We start from the raw sequence: 12744 nt of genomic DNA, 5'->3' as shown, positions 1-12744 counted from the left end.
ATTCCTTCCAGTGGAAGCTTCTGAAGCAGGGAGGTAAACAAGTAAAAATAGCTTCAGGAAGTCCCTGAAACTGAGGAGATTCCTTAGCTCCTCCCTGCTGTAGGCATACTCCTGGAGGAAGCAATAAAAGTTGAAAGTTCTCCTTAGGTGGAGGGAAGCTGAGCTGCAAAGAGGACTCTCAGAGTTTGTGAGAGGGCTAAAGTTATATTTTAAGTTTTAATTACTGTGCTTAAGAGATCTACAAAACAAAAATGCCTCTAACATTTATGCTCCTCTTGCCCATAAACAGGTAACTTCTTGGAACATGGGGGCCATTCATGTAAAATAACAGGTTATGTGTTTTGACTTTAGTAAACAAGGTTGGCTGTCCCAACTGCATAGGATGTGCTGAATCACATGTAGGTGGGAGGTATGTAGACAGGAAGTATGTCAGGATGTGTGCTTGTCCCTGATTGGATAAAGGCAGAAAGTATATAAACTTGTAGGTATTGCCTTTATAAGCCTCTGTCTAGTGAAAGTGCAGCCTTAGTTTTGGTTGATGGCCCAGGACTGACAGGATCATGTAAAGGATTTGAGGCTTCCACCATGAAGTGAGCCCATGAGAGGCTATGGGTGAAGCCTAGTTGCAGCAAAAGACTCCAGTGCATTGGAGATGCCAGTACTATGGGATGACCACCAAGAATAGCAGCAGTGGAGTAGATCACCCTGAGCTTAGAGTACTACAGAGGGCAGAGCTGGAGAAGTGACATGAGCCTTTTGAAGGAGGCCAGCACATCATGTATGGATCCCAGACATTGGAACAAGAAACTGTGAAGCTGAAGTTGATTTGGAAACTCTAAGATGTTATAGATGCCAGTGCTATGGAATATCTGTGGAGGAAAGCTGCTAACAGGGAGTGGAACTTGCCCAGGAGAAAGAAGTTTGTTGTAGTCAATAAAGGTGAAAAAGGAGTTGAAGATCTGAAGACAGCTTTGACATCAGACAGGGAGATGAAGAGTTTAGAGTTTGCCCAGCTGGTTTCCTATCTTGTTTTTGGAATTACAAATCAGTGATTGGATGAATCTCAGAAGAGACTTTGAACTTTGGACTTTTAACTCTGTTGCAACTGTTACAGGATATGGCACTTTTTAAGTTGGACTAAATGCATTTTGTATTATGCTATGTTTAAATATGGCATCCGAAGACTCATGTGTTTGATCAAACCTATGAGGGTTAAGGAGTGGAATGCGGTGGTTTGAATGCTTGGCCCAAGGAGTGGCACTATTAGGAGGTGTAGCCTTGTTGGAGTAGGTGTGGCCATGTTAAAGGAAATGTGTCACTGTGGGGGTGGGTTTTGAGACCTTTCTCCTAGCTGCCTGAAGCACTTGGCTTCCTATGGATGAAGTTATATAACTCTCAGCTCTTCCTACACCATGCCTGCCTGGATGCTGCCATGTTCCGGCCTTGACAATAATGGACTGAACCTGTGAACCTATAAGCCAGCTCCAATTGAATGCTGAAATGCTGTTTTTATAAGAGTTGCCAAAAAAAAAAAAAAAAAAAAAAAAAAAAAAAAAAAGCCTCTGTCTAATGTAATTCAGTGGCATTCTCTGGGAATCCTAGGGGAGGTCCTGGTCAGAGTCCATCTTCCTAAGTATTTAATAAAACTTGCTTCAGATTTGGCTTAAATATTGTGGGGGTCATGTTACTCTCATCCCGTGGGATTAACAATGCAAAGACAACTCTGAGATCAGCTGCCTGGAAGCAGAAACTAGAAGAACTGCCTGGAACTGAGTAAGCCTTTATTGGTGCAGCTGTCTTTGAGTCACTTCTGCTCTTATAACAACCCCTCACCCAACCCATATTACTATAAGTAAGCCCAATAAAACTCATTGGTTCACTCTGTTGGGACTTTGGTCTGTCATGGTTCTCTAGATGCAGTGAGTAGATGAGTATTGCATTTTCCCAGGAAGTTTTGTCACACAACACCTCCTTAAGCATACTCCAGAGGCCAGACATGTCATCTCTCCATTCTCCCAACCCCTGTTGACTCTGCCTGGAAGCTAAGCAACTTCCCCGTTGATCTTGTGACAGGGGCTCACATCCCTAACTCTGAGGCAGTGGCTAGTTTTACCACACAAACCAGATATAGGGATTGTCTCCCAACACTTCCCAGTCCTCACTCAGCCTGGTCCTTGGAGGGTTAAAGACTAAACTCTCATCTCTGACAAAGGATCACTAATCTTCTCTCTGTAAAAGGCTGAGGTTGGTTGGTGCTCCAACCCCTACCAAATTCCAGTGACAGAGAAATTCAGTGTCTGTTGTGAACTCTGTCAGTCAGATTATTCTAGGATAGGCTGGAAGCATTGTTGTTTTCTGTGCCTTGGACTTTGCTGCCATTTTCCTATAAAGAAGCTGGTGAATGTATTCAAGACATATCCTGTCATGATTACATTCTTATTCTGGCTTTCGAAGCTGCACTTCTCAGAAACAACGGGAATGAATGTTGTAATATTTGAATAGATGTATAGAAGAATGTGCTGCCTGTTGTGGGTTTTGTTTGCTCATTTGTTTGTTTTGCCTGCAGAACTCTCTTTTTGTCTACAGTGTTCTGGAAGAACTTTCTTTGAGGACATAAGCCTGCCTGTTCAGCTGGACACAGAAGGATAAAATAGATGTAAACTTACTTTCACCATTGAGGCCTGCCTAATCTGTGCTTTGGTGGTGGGGAGGGTGGGGGGTTGCTCCACAGATCTCTTTCCTTGACACAAAAGGTTCAATTAAGATCAGGGATAGTTTTTCCATACAGAAGTAGTAGTTTTGAATCTTACTCAGAACAAAATACAGTCAGGTATCTCTGAAAGAAGGAAAGAAAGGGTTCCTCTGGCCTGCTGTAGCAGAGACATATAACTTGCTGGCTAGATTAGTTCCAATAACTCCAGGCCTGTGAAGGAAGGTCTTTGGTGCAGGGCAGGAGCACAGTGACCCCGGTCTTAGTCACCACTATAGGAACTACAGTGTGTGTAGGAGTAGAAAGCCTTCCTTCTTTAGGCCCTGCCCCCAAGCCCCAGGAGACCCCTTCCTGGGTCTTGACAGCTGGTGAGGTTGGGAGGGTCACACATCAGAGTGGCCACAAGATAGTCCCTTAGCTGCAGGGCTAGACAGAAGACTAGAGATAAAAGCTATGCTGGGTCCTAATGCCTGCTCTTTTTTATGGGCATTTCTAAGACTGTTTCTTCTAAGATAAGATATTTTTCTTACCTGGGACTCCTTTGCCATATTACTGTGGTCTGCCTTTGTTTTTGCCCCACCAAACATAGATGATTTTGCCACTGTTCTTATTTTTTAATTATAAAGACCCATCAAACTAAGGAAAAAACACCAACTTTCCTAAATTCCTTTAGATGCCTAAGATTTATTATTTAATGTTTTAGCAGATACTATAAGTTTTAAAAGGGCCAAAAGGAAAACATAAATTAGAGGTTTTGCTGGCAAAAGAACCAAGATCTCCATGCCTCATAGAATCATTCTATTATCCTGATACTTGATATCTTTGTAGGAGGAAAAATACACATACTAAAGTTCCAGGCTGTCTGTCTCCATCTGCAGACAAATGCAAACTCGTTACAAATATAGAGATCAGGAGCTTCAGGCTTAGAGGGAAATGAGTGTCTTTGGGAATGGATAACACTGGAAAGCTATCATACGTTGTTTTAGCTCACTGAAAAGTTGGCTCTGGAGATAGGATTGACTTGCCCAATTCAGACCCAAGCATGTTTCTATCAAAATTTCCTACAAAGCCTCTGGTCTGGGCCAGTGGCCCACCGACTTTATGATAGGGAAGAGAACAGAACAGCCTAAGGAAAAGGCACTGTGTGCTTATGGACATCTAAGAGATTAGAACTGCAGATTGTGGTTACAACTATTGATCTCAAGGCATGATGGTGCTTATAGTAATGGGATGCTCATACATGGAAAGGACCAAAGGGACTCTGTCTAAAATATTTCAAACATAATTCCAGCATCATAGTCAGCTAAATTCTCTTGGATGCTACAAACATTAATTTACCCTACGTGCTGTATAAATCATAAAAACTATCTTGTATTTTCTTCAAAGTTTATTACCTGGAAACTTACAAGGCCAAATGGTTTATAAGTATGTACATGGGTAACATAAACGTACTAGATTACTCCATGTGTATAATTTGTATTCAACTTCTTTTTCTCACTAATATGATGTCGCGCAATGTCTTTTGAACTGGATAACTACTAGTTTGAAATAATCACAGCTAGGCTTGTTAAGGTACTCATATTCCTCCAGGGAAGGAGACAGACAAGGCCCCTGGACCCTCCAGTTGGTATCCAGTCCCTCCTCTCAGTAGTTGTAGGCAATCAGGCCCTAATCCCATAAGGCCCCAGGGATTTTTAGTGTTGAGGGGGGCATGTCAACTTGTGCAGCTATGGGAAAGCTGTTATACATATGAGGTGAAGACTCCAAAGAGACTAGATCCTAGGAAAAAAATTCTCACAGCAAATGGTAAATTTGTGTGTTATTGTCATGGCTCCTAGTATTTAATTTTTAAATTGTCTAATCAAGGATATTTATAGGTAAAGATTAAGATAAAGGTTAAGATGGCTTGATGCTTTTAGAACTCAGAAGAAAAATATGACTTATCATTTAAATCTGTAACATAAAATGTTTGGCATGCTGAGAAGTTTTACCCTATTTGGTCTTTATTTTTTTTTTAAACAAATAATGTTCGCCCATTCAAGGTCATTGATAGCTCTAAAGCTTTTACTGAGATGTAAATTCACTTTATCAGGATCTGGGAGACAAACAAACAAACAAACAAACAAAAAAAAAAAACCCCAAAATGACAAAAGATACAAATTTGAGGTTATATCTCTAAAAATAGAACAAATTATAATAATAAAGATGGAGATACATCCATCAAAGGTCAAAGCTCAGGCACAGCAGATCTGAATATATTGCATAGGGATTCTGGAGGAGCAATGGAAAAGAAAATGACAATTACCTTATACTCAGCATCTCCCAAACTCATGAGTGAGGATGCTGTAAACAGAGTGACTGTCTTTAAGCCTGCTAGCGGAATGATGTGGTGTCGGCATCCCAGTTCACCTGGTCATGCATGGCCTTGATGTTGGACTTCAATTCTCCTCTTGAAAAAGCTAATCCCAGGGATTTCCCACCCACAGCAATGGGAACAGGCTTTCCCTCACTCTGCATGGAATTCCTGGAGAAATGTTAATTATTTAATGTCTACATTTTAGGGCATCTGTTTCAGAAGCACTTTTTAAGGCATTTTTAGTAGCACTGAAAATACTAAAGACAGTATTTAAGATGCAATAAGTAACTCTAGATAATAATTCAAAACCACATGTAAAAATTAATAATTATCTTTCTTGCATGTTAATGAAACAAATTCCAGAACTAATTTTATACTACCATAAATATCAGCTTTGTGATCCAAGTGTTGTAAATGGCAAACATGTAAAAAATTATAACATCATTCCAAGAGCTTTTAATGCATTTCAGTCTATTTGATCATTACTGTAAGCTAAGGGGAGGCCATTTTCATCTCTACGTTGTAGATGAAGAGAACAGAACCCAGAAAGGAAAAGTGACTTTCAATGTCACACAGCATTCGGGGTGGCTCTGGCTAGAATTTGAGCCAGTGCCACCCTCCCCCACAGCACGGTTCACCCAGTAACCCATGTTGCTTTGAAAACAATAAAGCATAGCATTTAATATGATGTCTGTCTACCGTCCTCAGGTTTCATTACATTTCTTTTTCAAGTCTATTAAGCTGGAAAAAAAATCCTCAATTTCTAAAGAATGATCTTGGAGGTCCTTTTGGTCTCTAGATTTCCTGAAATTTAAGATACCTATTACTACTTAATCTCTCAACGTGTTCGAAAAACAAACGCCGCTTTACCTAATGCTCAAAGCAGGCTCACATGGAGTTGGAGCAGTGAGAGGCATAGGGGCTACATATGTTAGGGTGTAAAACCACAACTGGGAGTTGTGGAAGAGGAGATGGAGACTGGAAATAAGGGTTGGGGACATCAGAACTGGAAGTCTGGGTATCTTATCTGTGGAAAGGAAACTACCCTGCTAAGGCATTGGAGGCCAAGGCTGCTGGGAGTAATACTGGACGTTCCGAAGTGGATTCTACTGTATACAATGCTGATGAAACTTGGAGAAGCAGAACTGAACGTTTTTTGTTTATGTTGTCCTGAATATACACAACAGTTAGTATGGAAGGCGAAAGACAGACAAGTTCACAGAAAGGGAAAGGAGGGAAGAGGCGAGGAGAGAAGAGATGAGGAAGCCGGAGGAGACCCATCTGAACGGTGCAAGAAGCAATAAGGGCCCTAAGGAACCCCCGTTCCATCATGCTGAGCCTCGGGTACGTTTAGGGACTGTGACAACAGCACAGACACTTACCTCGATTCCTATTTCAAATCCTCCACCAAGCCCAGCTATCCCAATGGCTGAAGGTGCAGACCATTCTGACAAAAATAAGAACATTTTAATATGTTTAATGTGTCATATGATTATTAAGTAAAAGAATATTTATTTTTTGAAAGACTCATGAATCTTATACCTTAAAATCTTTTCAAGGTTAAATGTTTTAAAAAAGATATTAAGTGTTCACTAAGAGGGTCACCATAGTCACAAACTGATGTGATTCATGGTTTCCCTAATGGCCCACACTTAACCTAAACTGTGACCTCATTATCCACTTAACATATACAATAGTAAGAATTTTAATTATCAATATTTTTAAAACTTATCTGCCCAGGTTTTGGTCACAATGATGTCATTAGAGATCAAGAATGTTGCAATGACTCCTGGGAGTTAGGGGCGGGAGGGGTGCGTAACATAATTCTAAATTGTTGTGTCATATATTATTTTGACACCTCTTGTGCAAAAGAAGTTTTCTTTGTATTTGTAATTTAAACACAATATTTTAATTTGGAGTTTTTAAATTGATGTGTAGTTATTTTTTTCTGTATACAAACAAATAAAAATTATTTTTAGCTTGGTACTCTCTAAATGACACTTGTACGCTGATCTCCCTTTGCTGGGGAACTCATCCTAGACAAGTATTACTGATGGACACATTAGAATTAACCTGCCTGTCTTGGAAGAGCTTGTATTACAGGAACCAGTGCCTAATGCTCCCAAAGCTGCTTTTCATCCCTGTGCTTGGAGATGCCTACCTAACAGGCCTGCTCTCTGGGATCAGAAACTTGTCTTGACTTATTTGGGCAGCCTTTCTGTTAGTTTTAGCTGGCTGGATAGCTGCTTTTACTGGATGAGGAAAAGAAACTCAGCATTTGCAAACAACAGGAAAATGCAGTGTGGTTGAGAGCAGGGACGGAGAGGTTGGTGGAGACAGACCCTTCCGTTAAAGCAAGTGCCTGTCAGTGGGTAGCAGATGGATCTGTAGAGTCTTTTGGCAGAGCCCAGCCATCCACTGTGTTTGGTGTCACTGCTGAGACTTCTGCCCTTGAGTATTTGGGCAATATGTCATGTCACAAAAAGAGCTTCATATCTTCTTTTAAAGATTTAGGATTTTCATTATTTTAAAATGTGAAAAACTTAAAAAATTAACTGAGAAGACTACATGGCAAGAGTTTTTAGGAAAGGGACTATAGAAAGAACGTGACGGGTGGACATAGCAGCAGAGTTATGGTGAACTCCGATACCAAAGGCAACCCTAACTATGAAAAGCAGACCCACAGCTGTGGGAAGAGAACCTTATTGGCTATGGGGACACATGCAGGAAACAACGAATCCAACCCAGAAATAGAGGATGTGTTTGTCAACACCTGTGCTTGTGATCTGAAAATGTAAATGATTTCCATTAAAATAGTTATTAACAGAACAAGGCGTCTCCTTACTTAAAGAACAACACAAGTCAAGCTGAAAAGGCACTTTAGTTGGTTCTGACATGTGACTAGTTTTAAATACTAGTATAAGGCTCTTAAGATTCATAACAAATGCTCTTTGAATTTGTCTCAGAAAAATAAAACTACAGTTTTTAGTCCAGAAAAAAAAAGTTACAATGCTCTCAACATGATTCTGTTGGGAGGAGGCAGGAGGTCTTCAAATGTTTTATAGAGAAAGAAACTGAGACACTTACAGATAACATTCATAAACAGAAGAAACGTGCTTTTCCATGGAACTGGAGAGTAAGAACTCATATTTAATAAAAGTATGTAGTATGTTCAAGAAAGTGTATGAAGGCCTACAAAATGTAATAGAACAGTCAGATACACCTTGAGTAATAACCTAGTAATAATCTAAGGCCAGCTTTCCTGCTTTTTCCTGACACATACTACCTATTTTAGAAGAAGCACATATGGCATTTTCAATGGTTATATTCCAAATAAGACCACAACCGATGCAGAGCCCAGAGATGTAAGGCCTCTATAAGAATCAACTTACTTCCATCTGGAAGACGTGCCAGGACAATCCCGCTGCCTCCCCTGGCTGTGACCAGAAACCCGGCTTTAATCACAGACAAGATTGCAAGACCTTTTGCTTTTGCAATCACATGGGCTGAAAAAAAAAACAAAAAAACAAAACAAAAAAAAAACAAAAAAACAAAAAAAATAGCAATGACTAAAAGACAGCTTGTGACAGAGCTTTGATTCAAAGATACATTATTTATTATTAAGAAAATTAAGTGATTTCACATTTCAAAAGGTTTTTAAAACTCATAATGTTTGAACTACCATTTTATACTGAAATTCTAATTCTATTTATAAAATTAGCTCATTCAGATTTCAGAGTTAATGACATAAAATGAGGGTTATAAGTGAATGTGTCCATGAAAGGTATAACATCACCACAACATGAATTTGCTTACATAATTACAGCTTATTTTTCAAACTTATGTTTCAATATTTCAAAGACATCACTGGAAGGCAGTTTAAGCCCAGGGATAGTAGTACACACATTTAATTCTAGTACTTGGAAGGTAGAAGCAAGAGGAAATTTGAGAAGTCAAGGCTAACCTGATCTACACAGTGAACTCCAAGCTAACCAGGGTTAGTGGAACCCTGTCTCCAAAACAAAACAGCCAACCAACTAACAAACCAAAAAAAAAAAAAAAAAAAAAAAAAAAAAAGAAAAAAGAAAAAAAAAACACACACACACATATACACAAATTTCTCTACAAATTGTGAAATTTCTAATTTTATAACAATAAAAGACTTCTGGAAACCATGTAAATCATGTCTCCAGAGCACAGCAATGTCAGCACACATATCTTGCAGAACCTTCCTCTGTGGGAGGTAGAGGACAAGGGTACCTTCCTGTGCACCAGAAGTTAAGGACACCTCTCCTTTGAAGATTTGTTTTTATGTTATGTGTATTGTGAATGTATGCATGTTATATATGTGTATCATATATCTAAAAAAGTCAGAAGAATGTTGGATCCCCTAAAACTGGAGTTAGATGGGTGTAAGCTGCCATGTGGATTCCAAGATCCAAACCTGTAGAAGCAGCCAGTGCTCTTAACTGCTGAGTCAGCTCTCTAGTCAAATACCTTACCTTTGTGATAATGGTTCCCAAGGTTCACCTCTGAGTCAGTTTGCAAGCGATCAGTCTGACCACTCAAAAGTTATACGAGGAACATATTTGAACAAGCACTTATCTATTGCAATGAGTGTAATTCACTACAGAAAGATGGGATTCAGGACTGAAATTTTGGTAAGCAAGGGGATACCAACGCAAAACTGTATTGGCAATTACTGACCAGTATCTTCTTAAAAAAAAAAAAACAGACATTGAATATTTTTAATAGAAAAAAGTCACAAATTAAAATTTATGTCAATACTCATGTTTGACTCTGCTTTGGTACCAAAAAAAAACTTGCTTTGGGAAAGATAATATGATATATTCACTCTGCTTAACTGCAAATGAAGACTTGGGTTTGATGAACTCCATTAGCCTATGTGTGAACACAGAATTAAAACCACAGTGTTAGCACTTGATATATATCATTTCAGGGGCTACTAGATTTGATATCATTGACAAAAGCTTTGGGTGTAAAATAACAGTGCCATTTGGAATAACCGGAAGCCAGGTATGGTGTTCATCAATTCCTCTTTGGTACCTTTTGCTTACATGAAATATGTTACTTCTAAATACAAGTTCCTTATTTTCTAGAAACACCATGAAAGTGCTTGAGAAATCTTACATCATGAAAACTTTTCTGAGAGATGAGCAAGGAAGTTTTGAAAGCTCTGTTTGCAAATTCCCCCATAATTGATTAAAAAAAAAAAAAAAAAACAAAACAGAGTTTAAAAAGCTAAATGGAGCATGGACTTTAAGGTTTAGGCAGGAGGAAATCAAAGTGAGTTGGCTGGAGGTCGATTCCTCTGCTGATTGGCTGGAGGACTGCCTACCAAGTGCAGCTGCCCCCCCACGCCCCCAGGTCTGAGACTAGGGTAGTAAGTGCTTACTTATATCTATAGGGTACCCATGAAAAAACGCTAAGCAATGTAGAAAGCAGCACAGAAAGCAACCATTGAGAAATTTACCTACCAGGAATGATCTTATCAGGTCCATTTCTAGAAGTTATTTCTGTGAATTCTCTTAATATTTTGGCAGCCTTCTTTGCTTCTGATTTCAGATTAGAAGGTATCGGGTTATTCACTGAAAGAGTTAAAAAAAAACATACTGCAGTGGGAAAAAGAATCTAGTTTCAGAAGATATTTTGGTTTCATGCCTCTCTCACACAACTAAGCATTTAAAGTCAAATGCTACCAAAGTGAATGGCGTCTGGTTCTCACTGACTTCTCTTGTCTGTGTCCTTAAGCTGTGAAATCTTGTGGATAGCTACCACTAAACACTCAAACTCTCACCAATTATGAAAACATGGGGTCTTGGGATCCTAGGTAAAAGCTGGCTGGCTAATTTCATGGTATTATAGTGATAAGTGTGTACTGCCACCCGCAGTAACTGAGTACTCCTCTTACCCCACATAGTCACCAGCATGAACTGTTGGTTGTTTTTATTGATCTTAGCCATTTTGGTGGGTTAAAATGAAATCTCTGGGTAGTTTTGATGTGCATTTCCCAGATAGCTAAGCATATTGAACATTTCTTTAAGTGTTTCTTAGTCATTTGAGTTTCCTCTATTGAGAATTCTGTTTAGATCTGTACTCCATCTTAAACTGGATTATTTGTTTTCCTGGTATTTACTTCTTGAGTTATTTATGCATTTTGGATATTAGTCCTCTATAGGATATAAAGCTGGCAATCTGCAGGCTTCTGTTTTATACAGATGGCAGTGTTTTTTGCTGTATGGAAGTGTTTCAGTTTTATGAGGTCCCACTTACTAATTGTTGATAATAGGGCCTGCAGTAAGACATCTGTTCAGAAAGTCATTTCCTGTGCCAACAAGATAATGGCTCTCTCCCACTTTCTCTTCCATCAGGTACAGTGTGTCTGGTTTTCTGTTGAGGTCTTAAATCCATGTAGAGTTAAGTTTAGTGCAATGTAAGTATAAATTTGTTTGCATTCTTCTACATTTAGACATCCAGTTTGGCCCTCATACTTTGTAGAATATGCTGTCCTCTTTCCAGTGTGTATTTCTGGTGTCATTATACCATGAGCATGGAAGATCTTTCCATCTTCTAATAAAGTCTTCAATTTATTTCTTCAAAGACTTTTTATTGTACAAGTCTTTCACTTGCTTTGTTAGAGTTAATCCACAATATTTTATATTATTTGGGGCTATTGTGAAAACTGCTGCTTTACTGATTTCTTTTTCAGTCTGTCACTTGTATATAGGAGGGTTGCTGATTTTTGTGAGTTAGTTTGCTAACCAGCTACTTTGCGGAAGTGTTTATCAACTATAGGAACATCATGGTAAATAAATATACTTTGACTTCTTTTCCAATTTGTATCCCCTTGATCTCCATCAGTTAGTTCTCTTACTGTTCTAGCTAAGACCTCAAATACTATACTAAATAGGTATGTAGAGAGTGGGAAATCTTGTCTTATACCTGAATTTCTCCCCATTTAAATTAATGTTTGCTATGGCTCCTTTTAATAGATTGAGGTACATTCTCTGTATCTCCCTAGGACTTTTATCATGAAGGTGTTGGATTTACCAAAACCATTTTCTGCTCCTAAGGAGAAGAACATGTGGTTTTTGTTTTTCAGTTTGTGAAATTACATTTAAATGGTCAATTATTTTATCAATTTATGCATGTTGAACCATTCCTGCATATCTGGGATGAAGCCCACTTGATCATGGTTAATGACTGTTTTGATGTGTTTCTGGATTAGTTTTGCAAATATTTGAGAATTTGTACATCTATTTTATATGGAAAATTGGTCTGTAAATGTCTTTCTCTGTTGGGTCTTTATATGGTTTGGTTAATTGTGGACTCATTAAAATGAATTGGCCAATGTTCCATCTATTTCTATTTTGTAGAATAATTTGAGTACTGGGATTAATTCTTCTTTGAATGTCTAGTAGAATTGTGTTCTAAAACAAGGTCCTAGGCCTTTTTGTTTGTTTGGTTTGTGGTTGTTTGGTTGGGTTACTTCTGATGACTACTTCTATTAATATCACTGTAGGTTATAGGTTTGTTTAAACTGCTTATTTGATCATGATTTAACTTTGTTAAGTGATATGTATCAAAAATTATATTCAGTTTTTTTAGGTTTTCAAATTCATTGTAGGACAGGTTTTTTTTGTTTGTTTGTTTGTTT

General features: G+C 38.5%; 1 protein-coding gene across 1 annotated transcript in view; it reads right to left on the bottom strand.

Annotated features, from left to right (window-relative positions):
• SH3YL1 (SH3 and SYLF domain containing 1) overlaps positions 1-12744 on the bottom strand; it is a 41403-nt gene that overhangs the window by 23493 nt on the left and 5166 nt on the right. The window contains exons 2-4 of the mRNA XM_080914992.1: positions 10565-10675; positions 8459-8572; positions 6449-6513 (exon numbers count right to left, since the gene is read on the bottom strand). Of these exons, the coding sequence (XP_080771118.1) occupies positions 6449-6513; positions 8459-8572; positions 10565-10675 (290 nt within the window). The remainder of the gene's footprint in view (positions 1-6448; positions 6514-8458; positions 8573-10564; positions 10676-12744) is intronic.

Source organism: Micromys minutus (genome assembly GCF_963924665.1).
Source record: "Micromys minutus genome assembly, chromosome: 1".
In the NCBI taxonomy this organism is placed as follows: Eukaryota; Metazoa; Chordata; class Mammalia; order Rodentia; family Muridae; genus Micromys; species Micromys minutus.
Note: the sequence above shows the minus strand (reverse complement) of the source record. Positions and strands in the feature narration are given on the sequence as shown.